Raw genomic sequence first — 15,171 nt, 5'->3', positions numbered from 1 at the left:
CTCTCTAAGGGTTCGCTTCTTAATACTGATACAAAAGTAGTTTTCTGGTGTTAAACACCAGTTAGCCACTCAAGTGAAAGGGAAACTGTGTAAGTGGTGGAAGAAGAGAGCCTGATCAAATATTTCTTAGGTCAATCCCGTTCCATGAGGGATGATTTAGATAAGAAAGACATTAAAAAGAAAACCTGATCTTTATGGACCAATGGTCTGAAAATTCTATAAAATGTTTTCTTTAAGAAGGTGACAGTCAATCTAAGAGCAATTTGTTTAGCCTACACAAGGGCAGGTATTGCCAGTGGTATGGAAGTTCAGCTAAGATGCTGGATGATGGGGCTTAAACCTGAAGCACAGATGCAGCCTCCTCCATTATAGAATATTAATTAGTATTTAGAGTATAAATTGGTATTTGCAAATGCTGCTTCCTCCAGATCAAAACCCACTGTCTCCTTCCCTGCCCCCAAAGTGAAACAACAAAAATGAAAACAAAATATTCTCCAGGATGAAAATGCTCACTAAGAGCAAAATGGTTGTGGTAGTGTGAATGGCTGTCAGGTGGAGCTGGAGGATGTGTTAGGGTTTCTGCACTGCAGCAGCTTGGCATCAGTGCAGGTGTCAAAACTTTGAGTTAATGCTTTGAAAATGGGAATAGTTGTTTGGTCTCTGAAAGAGGCACCAGGTGAAAGCTTCTGTGAGCTCTGGAGCTGGCCCTTGGGCAGTGAAAATGCTCGGAGTGAGTTTGTAGGGCCTTAGATCACGGCCTTCATCCAGTGCAAACAGACCTATTGTAGTGTTCAGTCCTCTGCATGGCACGAGAGCATGAAATATTTGGGCTCAGCACTTGGTCCAGCATTCTCCAGTGGGTGCTGCTGGGACAACACCTGACCCTCCCTGCAGAAGACTTCAGGGTTGCAAAGACCACGTTAGGAGAGAGCCGAGGTTACCAGACCTCAAACAAGGTGCAAATGGAGCAGCAAAAAACATCTTGGTATGAACCGCAACACGTTAGCCTTAAAACAGCTGAACCAAAACCAAGGTTAGAAACCCTATTTCTGTTCCTTTTGACATGGCAGTAAACCTTCCTGCTCAAAGCTGGATGCACTTGGAAAAATTTGTTAGGCTCAAAGTGTCATGTAATGATTAAGTTTGTGTATTGTGGAGCTTAAAAAAATGTGGTTTTAGAACTAAGTAATCATAAAAATGAAAGGCAGTTACTATAGGTCTTAAATCAAACAAGAATGTGAGAAAGAATATGTGCTTCAGGAGCAAGTCCAAATTGAACTGTCAAATTCACCTTGGTTCTAGGAGAACCTCTGTATGGGTCTCTGCCTTACTCTCTGGAGGGAAAAGCTAATTGTATGTTGCTTAGTAAGTACAGCAGTGAAGACACATGGAAGTTTTAAGTAGTTAACATAGTGTTATTATTTTTGTTTTGCTCTTTACTGAGGAGATTTAAATTGGGAAAGTGATCCACTGCAAAATCTTGAGGGCTGGAATAGAAGTGACGTGCAGAATCTTCATGCTGTCAGCTCAGCCTGTTTGTACATATGCTGAGTGTGGCATATTTAACTGCAGGTTAGCTTGGGAGCTTGTAAGCGTTGAGGTTTCAGGATTATTTTTTTTAGTGTTAGATAGCAAAATATTAAAATAAAAATATTAAAATAGCAAAAAGGTTTTACACTTAAAATCTGTCACTCAGTCTTTCTGCCATTTTACATCGCTGTGCAATTCTTGTGGGATAGCTGGTACTGTGCCAAGTTAAACTTGATTTCTGCTTTGGTTTGAAGCAAGAAAGGATGAGGATTGTGGACTTGAAAGGAAAGGAAATGTGCAGGGATAGAATCCCTAATAATTGTCAGAATTCTGCATTCAGAGGAGAAATTAAATCTCACAGTGCACCATTGCCAGGAGCTCAGCTTACAGTAATGTGCAAACCTGGTAGAAAAAGGGAATGGCCACAGAATTTCTCTTCTTTTTTTTTTCTTTTTTTTTTCTTTTTTTTTTTTTTTTTTTTTTTTTTTTTTTTTTTTTTTTTTTTTACTTTGTTGGGTAGAAGAGGAAGCAAGGAACACTTATTTTGACAAAGAAGGACCTGATCTGGGGAGGTGGCCAATACCAAGAAAATGTCTGTATACTTTAAATAGCACATTCTCTTTCTGCCTGCTTTTATGTGGATGCTGGGGTTTTTATTCTGCTGCTTTAAGTTACTTTGGCTATTTCTGTCTGAACCAAACTGTGTTTTTTCCCCTCTTTTGGTAGCTGCTTCATGACAGAATAAAAACTGGATGTGAGTTGTGCATTGGGAAGTGATTGGTGTGTGCTTGTGCAGCTTGTAGCACTATGAGAAACACAGGTGCAGCTGCTGATGATGTTTGCTAGAAGTAGATTGAAAAAGCAAGAAAATGAAATTGTGCTTCACAGACCACCTGTTGTAAAACTGTGGGGCAGGAAGCAATTCCAGAAACAAAAATTCCACTTCTTTCGGCGGGACAAAATGAAGAGGCTTCTTCAAGGCCAGGTAGATGAGAATCCAAACCATGCTCATCACTGCCAGCTCTCCCCAGTGGAGATTGAAACGGACATGTTTGTTTGTGGAGTAAAGAGGAGCTCTGCGAGCACTGAATTTTCCACTGCTGGAGGGGACTTTCATCAGGATGGAGGACGTGACTCCAAAGGAGTGAGCGAAGTGTGTGTTGGTGAGGTGGAACTGAACTGGGATGGCTATGTAAAAATACCATGCTCAATTCAACAGAACAAGAAGGATTTGCAAGGAAATTCTTCTGATGGTACAATGCAGACCTCTTCTGAAAGAAAGGGCAGAGTGTCTGAGGGGCAGGACCTTTCTTCCCTGAGCATTACCATGAGCTGGAGGGAGGTAGCTGAAAGGCAAGGGTGCTTTCCCCAGGAAAAACCCACTGCATACAAGAGTCGTAGAAGGCAATCAAGAGATCGTTCAGCTGATGTGGTTGATTACATTGTTAAAGAGCTCCAGGGAATAAGTCGCATCCAGACAGAGATTGCAGAGCTCCGTCAGCACCTCAACTTGATAAAAGGCTCTGTGGATGAAGTCTCCACCTGCGTGGATACGGTCTTGAGTGAGATAGAAGGCCTGCAAGGTGGTTCCACTGGCAAAACCCAGGGTACACATGCTCGAGAGCGAAGTAAGGAGGTACACAAGGAAGAACCAGTATTATATTTTTATGGCATCCCAGAAGAAGAGGGTGAAAACACAGTTGAGCTTGTCTGCAGCTTATTGTCTGAATATCACTGTTTCAATGGTATCCAGTGCAGTAAGTATATAAAAGATGCGTATAGATCAGATATTGGTACAGGCAAACCATTAATGCCAAGACCAGCAGTTGTGAAACTTGTCAATTGTGAACAGAGAGACTTTATTTTACAGAAATCTATCCTTCTGCAAAGCTCAGGGGTCTGGATTGCTACCAGTGAAGACCAAAAGTGGCAGAATGGCCAGAGGGGCCGCAGGACAGATTCGGTCTCTTCTCAGTCTGGCTTCAAGAAAAATCATTGCAACTCAGTGAATCCTGATGCAGCTCAGAGAACTGATGCAGCTGGGCACCTTCAAACAGACTCGTGCCAGGTTAAGTATAAAGGCACGAGCAGGAAAACACAGTGCCTAGGGGAGAGACTTGATTCTGTGCAGAAGTCAACCTTGACTAAGAAAAGCAACCTGATACCTGAAACTGGGAAGGAAGCACAAACAGTAAGCTGCAGTGATAAGCCTTCAGATGACAATGACATTCACCAGGCTCTTCATAAACCTCTACAAAATCCTCAGGTGACCAATTTTGCCAAATCGAGTGATGGAAATTACTGCTGCTCATCTGAATCTTTGGGCCATGCAAGCCGGATGTGTGCTTCAAGCAATGGTAGTGAGCACAGGCTTCACACTGAAAGCATCACTGAGAATTGTTCTTCCCTTCTAGATAAAGATGAGGGGATAACTGCAGAAGAAATTGAAATAGACTGTGATACCCCATGCAAATTTACCAGTGTGGAGAAAGTTGATATTCAAAGAGAAGATGTTTCTAGTGGGGTGACAACCATTAGCTATGATCATACAACGGATGACATGGCTGATAGTAGTGACAGCTTGAAAGATATGATCCAAATGGACCTGAATGATCAAGATCCAACTGATCAGGTCTTTAGGGATGTTCTGGAAAATTCCCAGTATTTCCTTGACCATTCCCGGGATAACATTGATCTTGTTGACATGAAGTTTTACACTAATAAGCTTGGAAAAGCTATTAATCACTTCAAGTCTGCTCTGCAGGTGGTTTTTCACAAACTGGATACAAGTGATTCTGAAATCCTTTTGGAAAATGATAGTGGTTTACAGATGGATGATGACAATACACTTATGCTGACCAGCTCAGGTATGTGTGGCAGCTCTGACAACTTTGCAGAAACCCCTCCTAGTCAGTCCTCCGAGAGCCAGGCAAACACAACTGTCACCAGTGAAGCATCCGCTCAGGTGCAGTTTGTCCCTTCCAGTCTTTCCTCTGTTCCACATGAGCCTCCTCTTTCCAGTTTGATGCCATCATCTGACTGTGAAATCCCTGCTGGGCAGTGCTCACCTCCTGAGGAGCCTGGAGGAGATGTGAACTCTCTGCCTGAACAAGCAAAGGAGTGCAGACCCATGAGCCTTGACAAGGTGTGCGCAGAGACCATCTACCTGAACAAGTGCATCAACAATTTCAAAAATGTGCTGAGGGAAAAGAGACAAATGCGTAGGAGGCTCTTAAAAGAATTAGCACAGGAAGGAAACTGGATTTCTGCTGAGGAGACAAATTCAGGTAAATTAAAAAAAATGTTTTTAAGGAGATGTCAAAACCTGATATTTGTGCAGCCAGTAGCCAACACCTCATTTTGTGGGTGAACAGTTTATTAGAAGTTATGAGCAAATAGTTACAAAGGCAAGTACATAGGCTGTACAACAGCACTGACCAAAAACCCTAATAATTATTGTGTAACACACTGAAGTGCAAGTTAGCAAGCTTCACCTCTTTTTTTTTTTTTTTTTTTTTTGAGAGAGGGAGATTTGCAGTGCGTCTTCAAAATAGCAGGTGTTAGGGTTTTTCGTCATAATTCGTGACTTGGTTTCTTGTTAAATATAATAGTTAAGACATGTGATAACAAAGTGTGCATTTGAGCTATAAGTAGCCAGATTTGCAGTTTTGGGAGTTGAGTAGATCCAGACTTCAAATGGCTGCATCACAAAGTGGGAGTTCTCAGTGTTTAATCACTGCTAGATGTTATCCTAGTAGAGACCTTAAAAAATAAAAATAAGTTGAGACCTGTGTTTTAGTATTGTTTCCATAACTTGTCCACGAGATGAGAAATTTTCCATTTCTGTGGAGCTACATCACTTATTGCCAGCACAGATAATGAAGTGTTTGACCACAGCAGATGTGAGCTGATACAGCGGTGGAACAGTGCTGGTTAACACATTCCTAAGAATGTGGGAGATGGAAATGACCAACATGGTTTAATGGGCCACATTTTGATAGGCCTTCATTTGGTAAAACCTTCAAATGTTGGTCCATCTGCCCCCTCCCTCTGCAGGCAGTGAGAAAACTTTCTCAGTGTCATCTCTGTCCAAATCACTACACAGTTAAGGGAAGAGGCTTGACTGTTTGGAGTGACAGATATTGGAACTACAGCTTGAAATAATCACATCCTTATTGTAAGCCTCCCTGTATCAAATATTTTGTTCACTTTTCTCCTTGCGATAAGGAAAGGTAGTCAGAATAATCAGAGTGTTCTTCTTCCCATTGAAAGAGTTGTCTCGCTTCAAGTGTCTTCTCCAGTGACAGTGCTTTCACTGTGAAGAAACAAGCTGTCAATCCATATTTGACTTCTGTACCAGTGACCTTCCCAGTTACAGAGATCATAAAGCTTGTAATCCACTCTTCACTTTCTTTTGTAGGAGGTCCTTAGTGTAGAGTTGATTCAAACAAGAGGCTTTCAATGAGTGAAACACTAGGATTTGTTAGCAGGCTTGGCATAGATATTTACATGGTTTTGTTTCAAGGGAATGTGTAGATTACCAAAGTATAGATAGTACAGATGAAACTGATTTTATTTTTTTAATTCAGAAATTTTGTTAATTTTTTCTTTTTTCTTTTTTTTTTTTTTTTTTGAGTAGTGTTTGCATAGTGCTCAAGTCCTGGACATATGTCCTAATTTTAGGACCTGAGGGAACAGACAGTGGTTTGGATTATCATTTGCCACAGTTCAACTAAAGTATTGAAATAACCTATTTCTGAATGTGAGAGGAGGCTGCTCATCTCAGCAGAGTTTGAGCAGTCCAGGCATGTTCACAAGGTGAGAAGTAGCCAGAAGAGTGAGGAGGAGGCAGATGACAGCTGGACTGTGGTGCCTGAGATCTGGCTTCAGTGTGGACTGACATTCCCCGGTTCAGTTCTCATGGACATCATCTAGTGATGTGACAAAGTTGATGCTTGCGTAACACTTGTGTAAAGGCGTATCCATATGGTAGAAGTTACAACAGTAAGTATGGGGTGAAACACGATGTAGGAAATGTGCTCTAAGAGACAGGAGTCTAAAGGAGTCAAGGATAGTGGAAAACAGTGGATAAGGGATGAGAAATGGGAGAGAACTTGGAAGAAACCCTGGAAGACATGTCAGGAATCAAAGCGGGTGAGGCAGGGAAGCTGGGAAGGGAAGAGCAGGAGTTTCCAGAGTGGAGGTCAAGGGACATAACCAAAGCAGCAGTGCTTGCCAAGGAAGCAGTGGGTAAATAACCACTTGGTGGTAGCCAGAGTGAGAGAAGGGAATGACAGTATTGCCAAGGGCTGCAGAGCAGGGCCAAATTAATTATAGACTCATTCCGTTTGAAATGGGGTTGTTTTGACATGCATTTTCTGAGAAAGTGAAGCAACATTTTTATGTGCTTCTTCACTGTACTCAAAATAAATTTGAGCCAAGCTCTTAATTTCTTCCTTTGGAAAAAGCATCATACTTGGAATGCAAGGTATGCATCTGAAAGGTTGTTGGTGTGCTTTTTTCCCCAGCTGCAGATGAGTGTTTATGTCTTACTTTAAAAATAAAATTTGTTCTTAATAGGCTTTTAAGTCCCTGGGTCAGGTCTATTGAAAACCCAGTTCTGCCTGCTGGCTTTTTTGATTCTGAGCCTGAACCACTGTATTACTCAGGTCTGCTTGAAAGTTCAGTCCAAGGTATTTTATTAAATGTGTTTGGCAGCAGACTGCAGCAAGGGAAGGGATGATAACTTTGAAGGTGTTGGTAAATCTGTGTGTTTTGGTGAATCAGAGATGATGCACTGGCATAAAGGTTTAAATTATTTATAGCTGTATGCAGATGTAAATTACTGGAACAATTTGGAACTTGGTAGAGACATGTAAATAATTGTGTGTTTAATTTGAAGTCAAAAGATAAACAAAATATCTCCTGCAAATCTGAGCAGGCTTTTAAAGTTTTAATTTGAGAAAAAGGAAAAAAAAAAAAGCTTAAGTGAAGATGAAGATAATTTGACTTTGTGTATGTTCAAAAAAAGCCCTGAAATGGTACAGATTTTTGTAGATGCAAATTGACTACTCTGAAGTGGAATGGTGAAAGAATTCTGTGATCAGGGTTTAACCAAGTTAGTCACCATTGATGATGCTGTGAGCACACCTCCTGTAATGAGACATAACCAGAAAATCTTAAATCTTTGTCTGCAGTTGCTCAGAGACTTGCCAAACTTGATATTTGGCCTATAACTGTCCCTAACAGCTTTAAACCAAAGTGGCTCAAAAATCAAAGATATGCATGGAATTTAAGCCAAAATAATCTTTTTTTTTTTTTTCTTCCCCCAAAAGGAGTTTAATGCAAGATTCATTGCACTGTGTTTTTATAAAAATAAGTCTGACCTATATTTGAGAAGCTCTAGTGCCCTCAGGACTTAAAATTTGGCAGTGCTAGTCTGTGTCAAGGATTTATCTGTGGAAAATCAACCTCAAATGAGTGAAGAGAATAAGCCTTTGAAAAAAATACGTAGTTTGCATATGCTTGCTGGTAGCTTGCTACAGTTGAGCTGTTGTGCTGCCAGAGACTCCATCTGTCCTCGGTGTTTTCCAGCCGGGGGCTAGAGCAGGGCTTTCCCTGCTTGGCATGACTGGGAGCCATGGCAGACCTGATCAGGGACACTAGTCCAGGTCTTCTGCATCTTCTGCGCTCTGAGACTTCATGGATGACATCGGGAAGGAATCTGGTTCAAATGCAAAGGAAATAAAAACACAAGAGTAAGGGAAGTCTGGATCTGCCCGGGACACACTGAAACAACCCCAGGGATTGAGTCAGGAGAGACAGGGCTTGGCCATGAAGGGTCTGGGGTGACTTTGCAAGCAGGACAGAACCAGGGCGCTTGAAGTGGAATTGGGGCTGCCTAGGTGAGAAGGTTTTGCTTAATAGAAAGGCAGAGGCAGGAGGATGATGTAGAAAACCACTGTTGATGAGAACAGTCAGACGTGTCTGTGCCCAAAAAACCATGTTCCCGTCTGAGTCTGGGATGGACCCCGAGTTTCCTCAGCGTCGGCAGGTCTGTGCAGAGCTGACTGTCAAAACACGGCCCTCCGGCAGCACCGGCTGTTGGGCAGAAGGCAGCAGCATGCTGCCGCTTGCCTTTTCTCCTCCATTAGCTCACTGAAGAGAGGCCAGCAGGGTGGTCCATCCGGAGGCTTTCCTCCCTGCTCAGGATCCATGTGGGCATGTCTTAAGGTGGAAAGTAGGGGTTTTATTTTAGCTACAATCCAGCGCTTCATTTGCTAAAGTAATTCGATTTCTCCTTAGTGATTGAGTTAAAATAGCTTCTATATTTTCCTGTCAGTGATTGCATGTGTGTAATTACACCCATATAGACAGTAACTTTGAAAACTATTTTAGCTTTTAAACCAATTTGAGTGGCCCCTGTTGCCATGAAGATATTCCTTCCCCTCCATCTTTCATACGCAAATGAGTAATATGATTCTTCTATGCAGATACAGAATTATCTGATTGGAAGACTTAAAAAAATACCATGTCTGTACCGGAAGTTTTGAGTATGACTCTCATATAACTTTACTAGCCTTGAAATTGCCTATCCATAAACATGAGATTTAGTGTAGGAGGCTTCTGGATTTTTTTTTTCTCAGAGGAGAATTGCCTAGATTTATGAAACCAGAAAATATCTCTCTGCATTATGGTATTTGCAAAAGCAAAATGTGTTCCGTGGGAGCTACCAGTTTCCTCGTAATGGGCAAAATGTACAGAGGGCGAGGAGGGAAGGAGGGGGAATGCTTCAGATGCAGTGGATGCAGTCTGGGGGAAACGGAGAACAAATCTGTTCCTCTCCGTAATAAATACAGGTTCTCTTTCCAGTGTGGTAAAGAGCAGCTCAAATTCTGTATTAAGATTACCTGAAATTCTTGAGTAAATAAAACAGGAACTGTAACTCTAAAAATGAGCTCTCAAAAGCGTATGTTCTAATGCTTGTGCAGTTATGGATGGAATTTGATTACTTTAACTCGAGATTAATTGGTAGAGATTAATTAACTGGTGTATGTCCCAGGAAGCACATGGGAAAACTCTCCACTGCACAAATGTTTTGTCAACTTGTGGCAAATGTTTACTCCACTTTCTGAAATCATTTTACAGACCTCATGGCAGAAATCTGGTCTATTAACTTTTGTTCCTCTCCTTCTTCTCTTTTTTTTTTTTTTTCTTCGCAGAAGGGGGTAGAGGAGAGCTCCAGGTTGTACATGTTGTCCCTTGTAACCAGCATCTCTTTCTGAAACTCCTGTGTGTGCATGTCTTGTCTTCATGTAGCGAATTGCTCCCGCTGAGGCACTGAGATTCAGTTTAGTGTGTTATGGTTGTCAGAGGAATTGTTAACACTGTGTATAAGTTAAGAGTCTGTTCAGTGCCTATTACCTTGTACAAAGAGGAAAGCATGAATGCTTGGAGTGATCTCCTCCCTTCGGTGCTCTGTGGGGTGTGTGTAATGTGCACAGGCACCACGTTGGCAGAGTACAAATTGTTCATCTTGTCTTTTCCAGTCCTCCACATTATAAATCTTGTTTAAACCAAGTATTTCCTCATTTTTCCTCAGTTGTATTATTTCATTCCATCTCTGTCTGGTTGGTACACTTACAGAAATTGAAGTCAATAGTACCACTATGGGCTATAATATTGAGCCTTAGCATGGCTGTGGATGCTGGTAGGTGTCTGCTGCAGATGCTGTAGCTAGCTACAGACTGCACTTTGCTTGGAGCAGGGCTGCATGCCCCATGGGAAGGGCAGGACTTTTCCCTTAATACCTACAGCTATTCCCTCTCCACTCGTGGACCGGTTGCTACTCTGCTTGTCACCCTGTGGGCAACAGGTAACTCTTTCCTCCTAAGAGGATCCACAGAATTTTGATATATACTGCTGTATATCACCTTAGTTTGTGTTTGCAACTGTTCCTCACGTAGAGGAATTTCTGGCTGTTGGATTCTCAACTTACTTTGTTGTTTTCTTGAATATATGCTATGTGGACTAGGTGGCTGCCATGCTTCTGCCTCTGCCTTAGTTGTATGAATCAGGCTAAATCAGCTTCCTGGAGCAGGCTGAACATTGCATGGCTTTTGGGCTTCCATGCAGATCTTGCCCTTAACAGTTCAATAAATTTTGTATTTCTAACCTTTATTGACCTGTGTTTCAACAAATTTGTTTCATTCTTACTGGCAAATGTCTGTCCATTAATGCTTTTTTGGAAATGCAGATATCCAGTGTCAAATATTGGTGTCAAATCCTGTTGTCTTCTGGCTTCAGTGCAAAGTCATTGCAGCCTCCTTTAAGCTGCTCATCTGGCAGCTGGAGAGCTGATGCTGGAAGATACATGAGGTGGAAGGAGCTTCCTTTGGGGCTCTGCAGTCATTATTTAAATTGACGCTGATGTAGAATACAGTGAATTTAAAATAATCCCTTGGCTTGTTGCGGCTTTGGATTCCATGTAAAAGGAGGCATGCTCTAGTCAATGAAGACATTGAACCACAGGACCAACTGGTTTAATTGGGATGATTTAGTTCAGTCTGATTCTGCTAATACCCCTGTAGAAATGGTCTAATTAGGCGTGACCAGAAGTTTAATTTAGACAGTGAAACATTAGCTCCTTGTTTTAGCCTGATGCAGATTAATATATAGCTAAATTGAAGTCTTTGAGGTTTAATAGCGAAGTATGGTATTTGAAAACAAGTTAAGATGATTTTCAAAACAAATAAAAAAGTCATTATTGATTTTTTTGTTATCTGTTTAAATAAAGCAGCTTTCCATGTTTTACATCTGTTTTTTATCTAAGAGGATAATGTGCTAAACACAGTACTTAAATGTGATGGAAAGTTACATTGTTAGAAAGCCTTTTATGTGGAGAGATGGATTTATATGGAGAAGGATAACAAATCTGGGGATGTTATTCCTTTTCCTTGTGCTGCTCCCAACTTTGTGATTTTTTTTTTTTAATGTGTCTCTGTCCATTTTATGGACTTTCTCATCTACAGAAGTGTGTAATTGTTTGTTCTGTCCATTAAAACATCTTCTTGTGTATGAGGTGAAACTGCAAAATTTAGAAATTGCAGCTTGGTTAAATAACTTCTGAAATTACTTGTAAGCCTAGCTGCTGCTTTTCCTAAATAATCAAAACTCCTATTAGTTTCCTTTTTAGGCTTCACTAAATATTGCTGTCCCTGTGACTAAATACTGTGCCTTAAATGATCATGTCTGTTGACTTGTTTAATCCAAGGTATTAAATTTATGCTAGTCTCTCACTGGCATTATGTTGCTAACTGGTTCTTGGTTGATAAGAAACTTTAATTACTTGGAGAAGACCTTTCAGCAACTGATTGCAGCACGTTTTACTGTGAGTGAATATACTGCATTACTAGAGGTGACAGGCACTTCTCTGGCTGATATTTGCTGGACAGTAGGTATAAAACTGTCATCCCTCAGCATCAGAAATAAAAAAAAAAAAAATAGAGATGTGATGGGCTGTTTTGTTTACATCTTTGCTTCCCCATCTTTTCAGTACTGCTTTATGTCCTTACTGGAGATTTAAAAAAAATAATAAAAATTTCAGATTCAGACTAGTCTGGCTGCTTTTAAGGAGAGATCAATTGACAGAGCTGTGTAGAGAAGTGAGGCTTAAACCAGGAAAAGACTTTGCAGCACGTGCACGTCTAGGAGTTAAGTGTGTCTACTTTCCCTTTGCCCACCCATTTATTTCAGGAAGGACAGTGCTAAAACCCCTCTCACTTGTTCCAGTGTTCTTCTCATCTGCCCATCATTTCTTCTGCTTGCCCGGGCTCCAGGCGAGCCAGGCTGTTGTCGTGGGCTGAACTCCAGCGGATCCACGGCTGGTGACAAGACCCAGAGCAGCTACTGGAGCCCTCCTGCATCCTGGTGCGAGTGCTGCCTTCAGAGGGTGGGAGACTCCCCAGCTGCAGCAAATCCATCTACACCATTGCCATTTGCCTTCTTTAAATGTAGAGGAGCCTGTGAAGTGTTCCTACCCACAACAGTGGTGTAAACTGTGGAATACTTTAACTGGCAGTCCCAGAGGTGTCTGGACCCTATTAACCCTCATGCCTAACTCTTATAGGTAACACAGCCTCTGGTTCTTCGACTACATATGTCAGTGCAATGAGGGAATGCAGAGGACTTCTTGGTGACTGCCAGGCCTCTGCCACTGTGTGGTATTGTGCCATTACTTCGTATATAAACTGCCCAATTTCCTTCTTTAAAACTGGTTAGGTTGGTGTCTGCTTCTCCTTTTGAAAGGCTACTACAGAACTGTCATGGTTAGACACCTAATTTTCATCCTCCATTTGTATTTAGCTGCAGTTCTTCCATGCAGTATGCTCTCCTGTCTATTTAATAAGCACAGAAAAAGGTTCTTTTTGCTAGACTAAGCAAGCTGCCCTGTTCTCCTCCTATAGAATTGTGTTTACATCCTCATGCTGCTTTTGCCATTTTCCTGTGTGAATCCTTTTTACTTTGACACAGAATAAAAAGATTGTATTTGCCTTTCTGAAGGAGTTTTGCCAGCACAGTGCAGTGGTATTTATGCTTTTATTTCTATGGAGACATTTCACTGGACAAACTCTATAGATGGTGCTCTCTCCTTACATGGTGTATGGTGGTGGCTCATGGCCAGTGGGATGACTAGAACTCAAGTCCGTTGTCACGTGCTGTTCTCCACCAAGGAACACCTTGTGTGCTGTCAAATTCACAGCAAGCTTCAGGGCTCTGACCTTGCCGTTTGTACCATGTTTAATCCCCGGTCGTTGCAATCTTCACTGCCATCAGTTCTTTCCATTGGACATCTGAGTTCTGTTTCAATAATTCTCTGGTGTTTGTCATCGGTAGATTTTATCAGCAGATCCTACTTACTCCCACTAGCTTCCTTACTGCGTTGCGTATGGCTGGCTCGATGACAGTTACTTGTTTACCCACCTTAAAGCTCCCTACTCCTTCTCAGCTTATCCGGCCTTATTGACGTCACATGGCATTGCATCAGAAGTTTTTTGTTGAAATGAAAATTCGGTTGATAATTCATTGTACAGCCTAAAGAAAAATGGTTGCTATGTCAAACTAAAAATGCTTTCAAAACGTGGTGTACCCTATATAATACTTTTTCCTGTTTTCCAGTTGCCTCCATGTTAATTCTTTCCTTCATGTTTGCTCTGAAGCCTTTCAAGCTGTTGAAGCCAATAATGAGCCTATGCTAGTCTAGGTCACATTTTCCTCTTTCCCTCACGTACCTTAACGGTGGGTATTGCACTGGCTGTCCCACAGTGTTAAGGCGTCAGCCCCGTTTTGATGGATGTCAGGTGCTGATTCTCTCAGCATTTTCTCAGAGAGAATGCTGCCTGGAGCAAATTAGCTTTTTACTTTGCTTTTAGCAGGTGATGACTCCTCTTTCCACACAGCCATCACCTGCCTTGCCCCTACATCAATATTGTCACTTACTGAAAGCTCTTTTGTTTTGTGCTGTTGTACCATGATGATTATTTATCTCGACCCTAGAGAAGCTCTTCCTCTTCTTTTCTTTTTATATGCATGTCTAAAAGGCTTGGCAAAAGTAATTAAAATTAATGAACAGAAATACAGTTTATCTAGACTCTTGGCAATTTTTACTTGGCATGTCTCAAAATCTGGGAGATGATGGAGGTTTGTTTCCTGATCACGCTTTCTGCCCTTCCCTGCATCCATGCTCCTGGGTGTTCTCTGCTGACTCATGGCGGCCTGTAGGAAATGAGTATTGCCCAGTTAGAAAACAGCTTTTCCGGGGTCATCATCTCCTGCAAAGAGTTCTTGATACTCTTGCGATCTCCAGGCTGCAGTATTGGCTGTGCTATTTGTGATCTGTTAATGTCTCAAATATTGGCCACTTGTATATAGAGTACTTTGGTAAATTGATTGAAAAACCTGTTGCACCGATTCCTTTTACCAGTAAATGTTGCTACATTTGTGTTTGCCATTTTCTGTCATTCAGTACAGCTGAACCAACCTGTATCACACTCAATCCGGTATAAAACATTCTGTTTTAAGATTGCTTTCTGGCCACAGCTCTTCTAAGCATTCAAAGGCAAAGGTAGAGACATCCTCCCTTGCATGCTCTGGAGGATCTGGCTGCATTTGTTTCATGAAGTCTACTCTCTTGACCAGCATTTGGTTCAGATCCCTCCAAGGAAATGCAGGTTTCAGGCTGAGGGGTTTTGGAAGCACAGCTCTCAACGGAGATGTGTAGAGCATGATCCTTCCTGCAGAACCCTGGATCCTGGGCTGTTGCTCCGGCTGTGGGGGAAAAGTGCTGGAGCATGGGTCTGAGCTCCTGCCTGTTCTGCAGACCTCTGTGATTATGTAGAAAAGCTGGAGTGTCCATTCAATTATGGATAATGTCACGTTCTTCATGCCTGTTTAAAAATGAAATAATAAATATTATGTAGTCTTTAGCTCTGCCTACCTCTTGAGTTGTAGGAACAACAAATAAGAAGTTTGGACTTTTGCTGCTGTACAAGTTGAGACCTCAAATAGAAACATTTTTTCCTTGGTTATTTCTGATCTTCATGGGAGACCTTGTCTGTTACCCATGAACAACCTGAGGTTGCA

The 15,171-nt window shown here is 41.6% G+C and overlaps 1 protein-coding gene across 7 annotated transcripts in view; it reads left to right on the top strand.

Moving 5' to 3' along the window:
- Window positions 1-15,171, top strand: part of UNC13B (unc-13 homolog B) — a 221,948-nt gene that overhangs the window by 115,359 nt on the left and 91,418 nt on the right. For 2 of the 7 annotated variants that reach the window (XM_075740238.1, XM_075740236.1), the window contains exons 1-2: window positions 2,219-4,817; window positions 9,753-9,775. The exons of 3 other annotated variants lie outside the window; for them this stretch is intronic. In XM_075740238.1, coding sequence (XP_075596353.1) covers window positions 2,363-4,817; window positions 9,753-9,775 — 2,478 coding nt within the window. In that variant the 5' untranslated portion in view covers window positions 2,219-2,362. Of the gene's footprint in view, window positions 1-2,218; window positions 4,818-9,752; window positions 9,776-15,171 lie in introns of those variants that run through there. 2 more of the 7 variants (XM_075740239.1, XM_075740237.1) reach the window with 1 other exon arrangement.

The sequence above is a fragment of the Balearica regulorum genome, chromosome Z (genome assembly GCF_011004875.1).
Source record: "Balearica regulorum gibbericeps isolate bBalReg1 chromosome Z, bBalReg1.pri, whole genome shotgun sequence".
Lineage (NCBI taxonomy): Eukaryota > Metazoa > Chordata > Aves > Gruiformes > Gruidae > Balearica > Balearica regulorum.
This window is presented reverse-complemented; position numbering and strand designations above follow the sequence as displayed.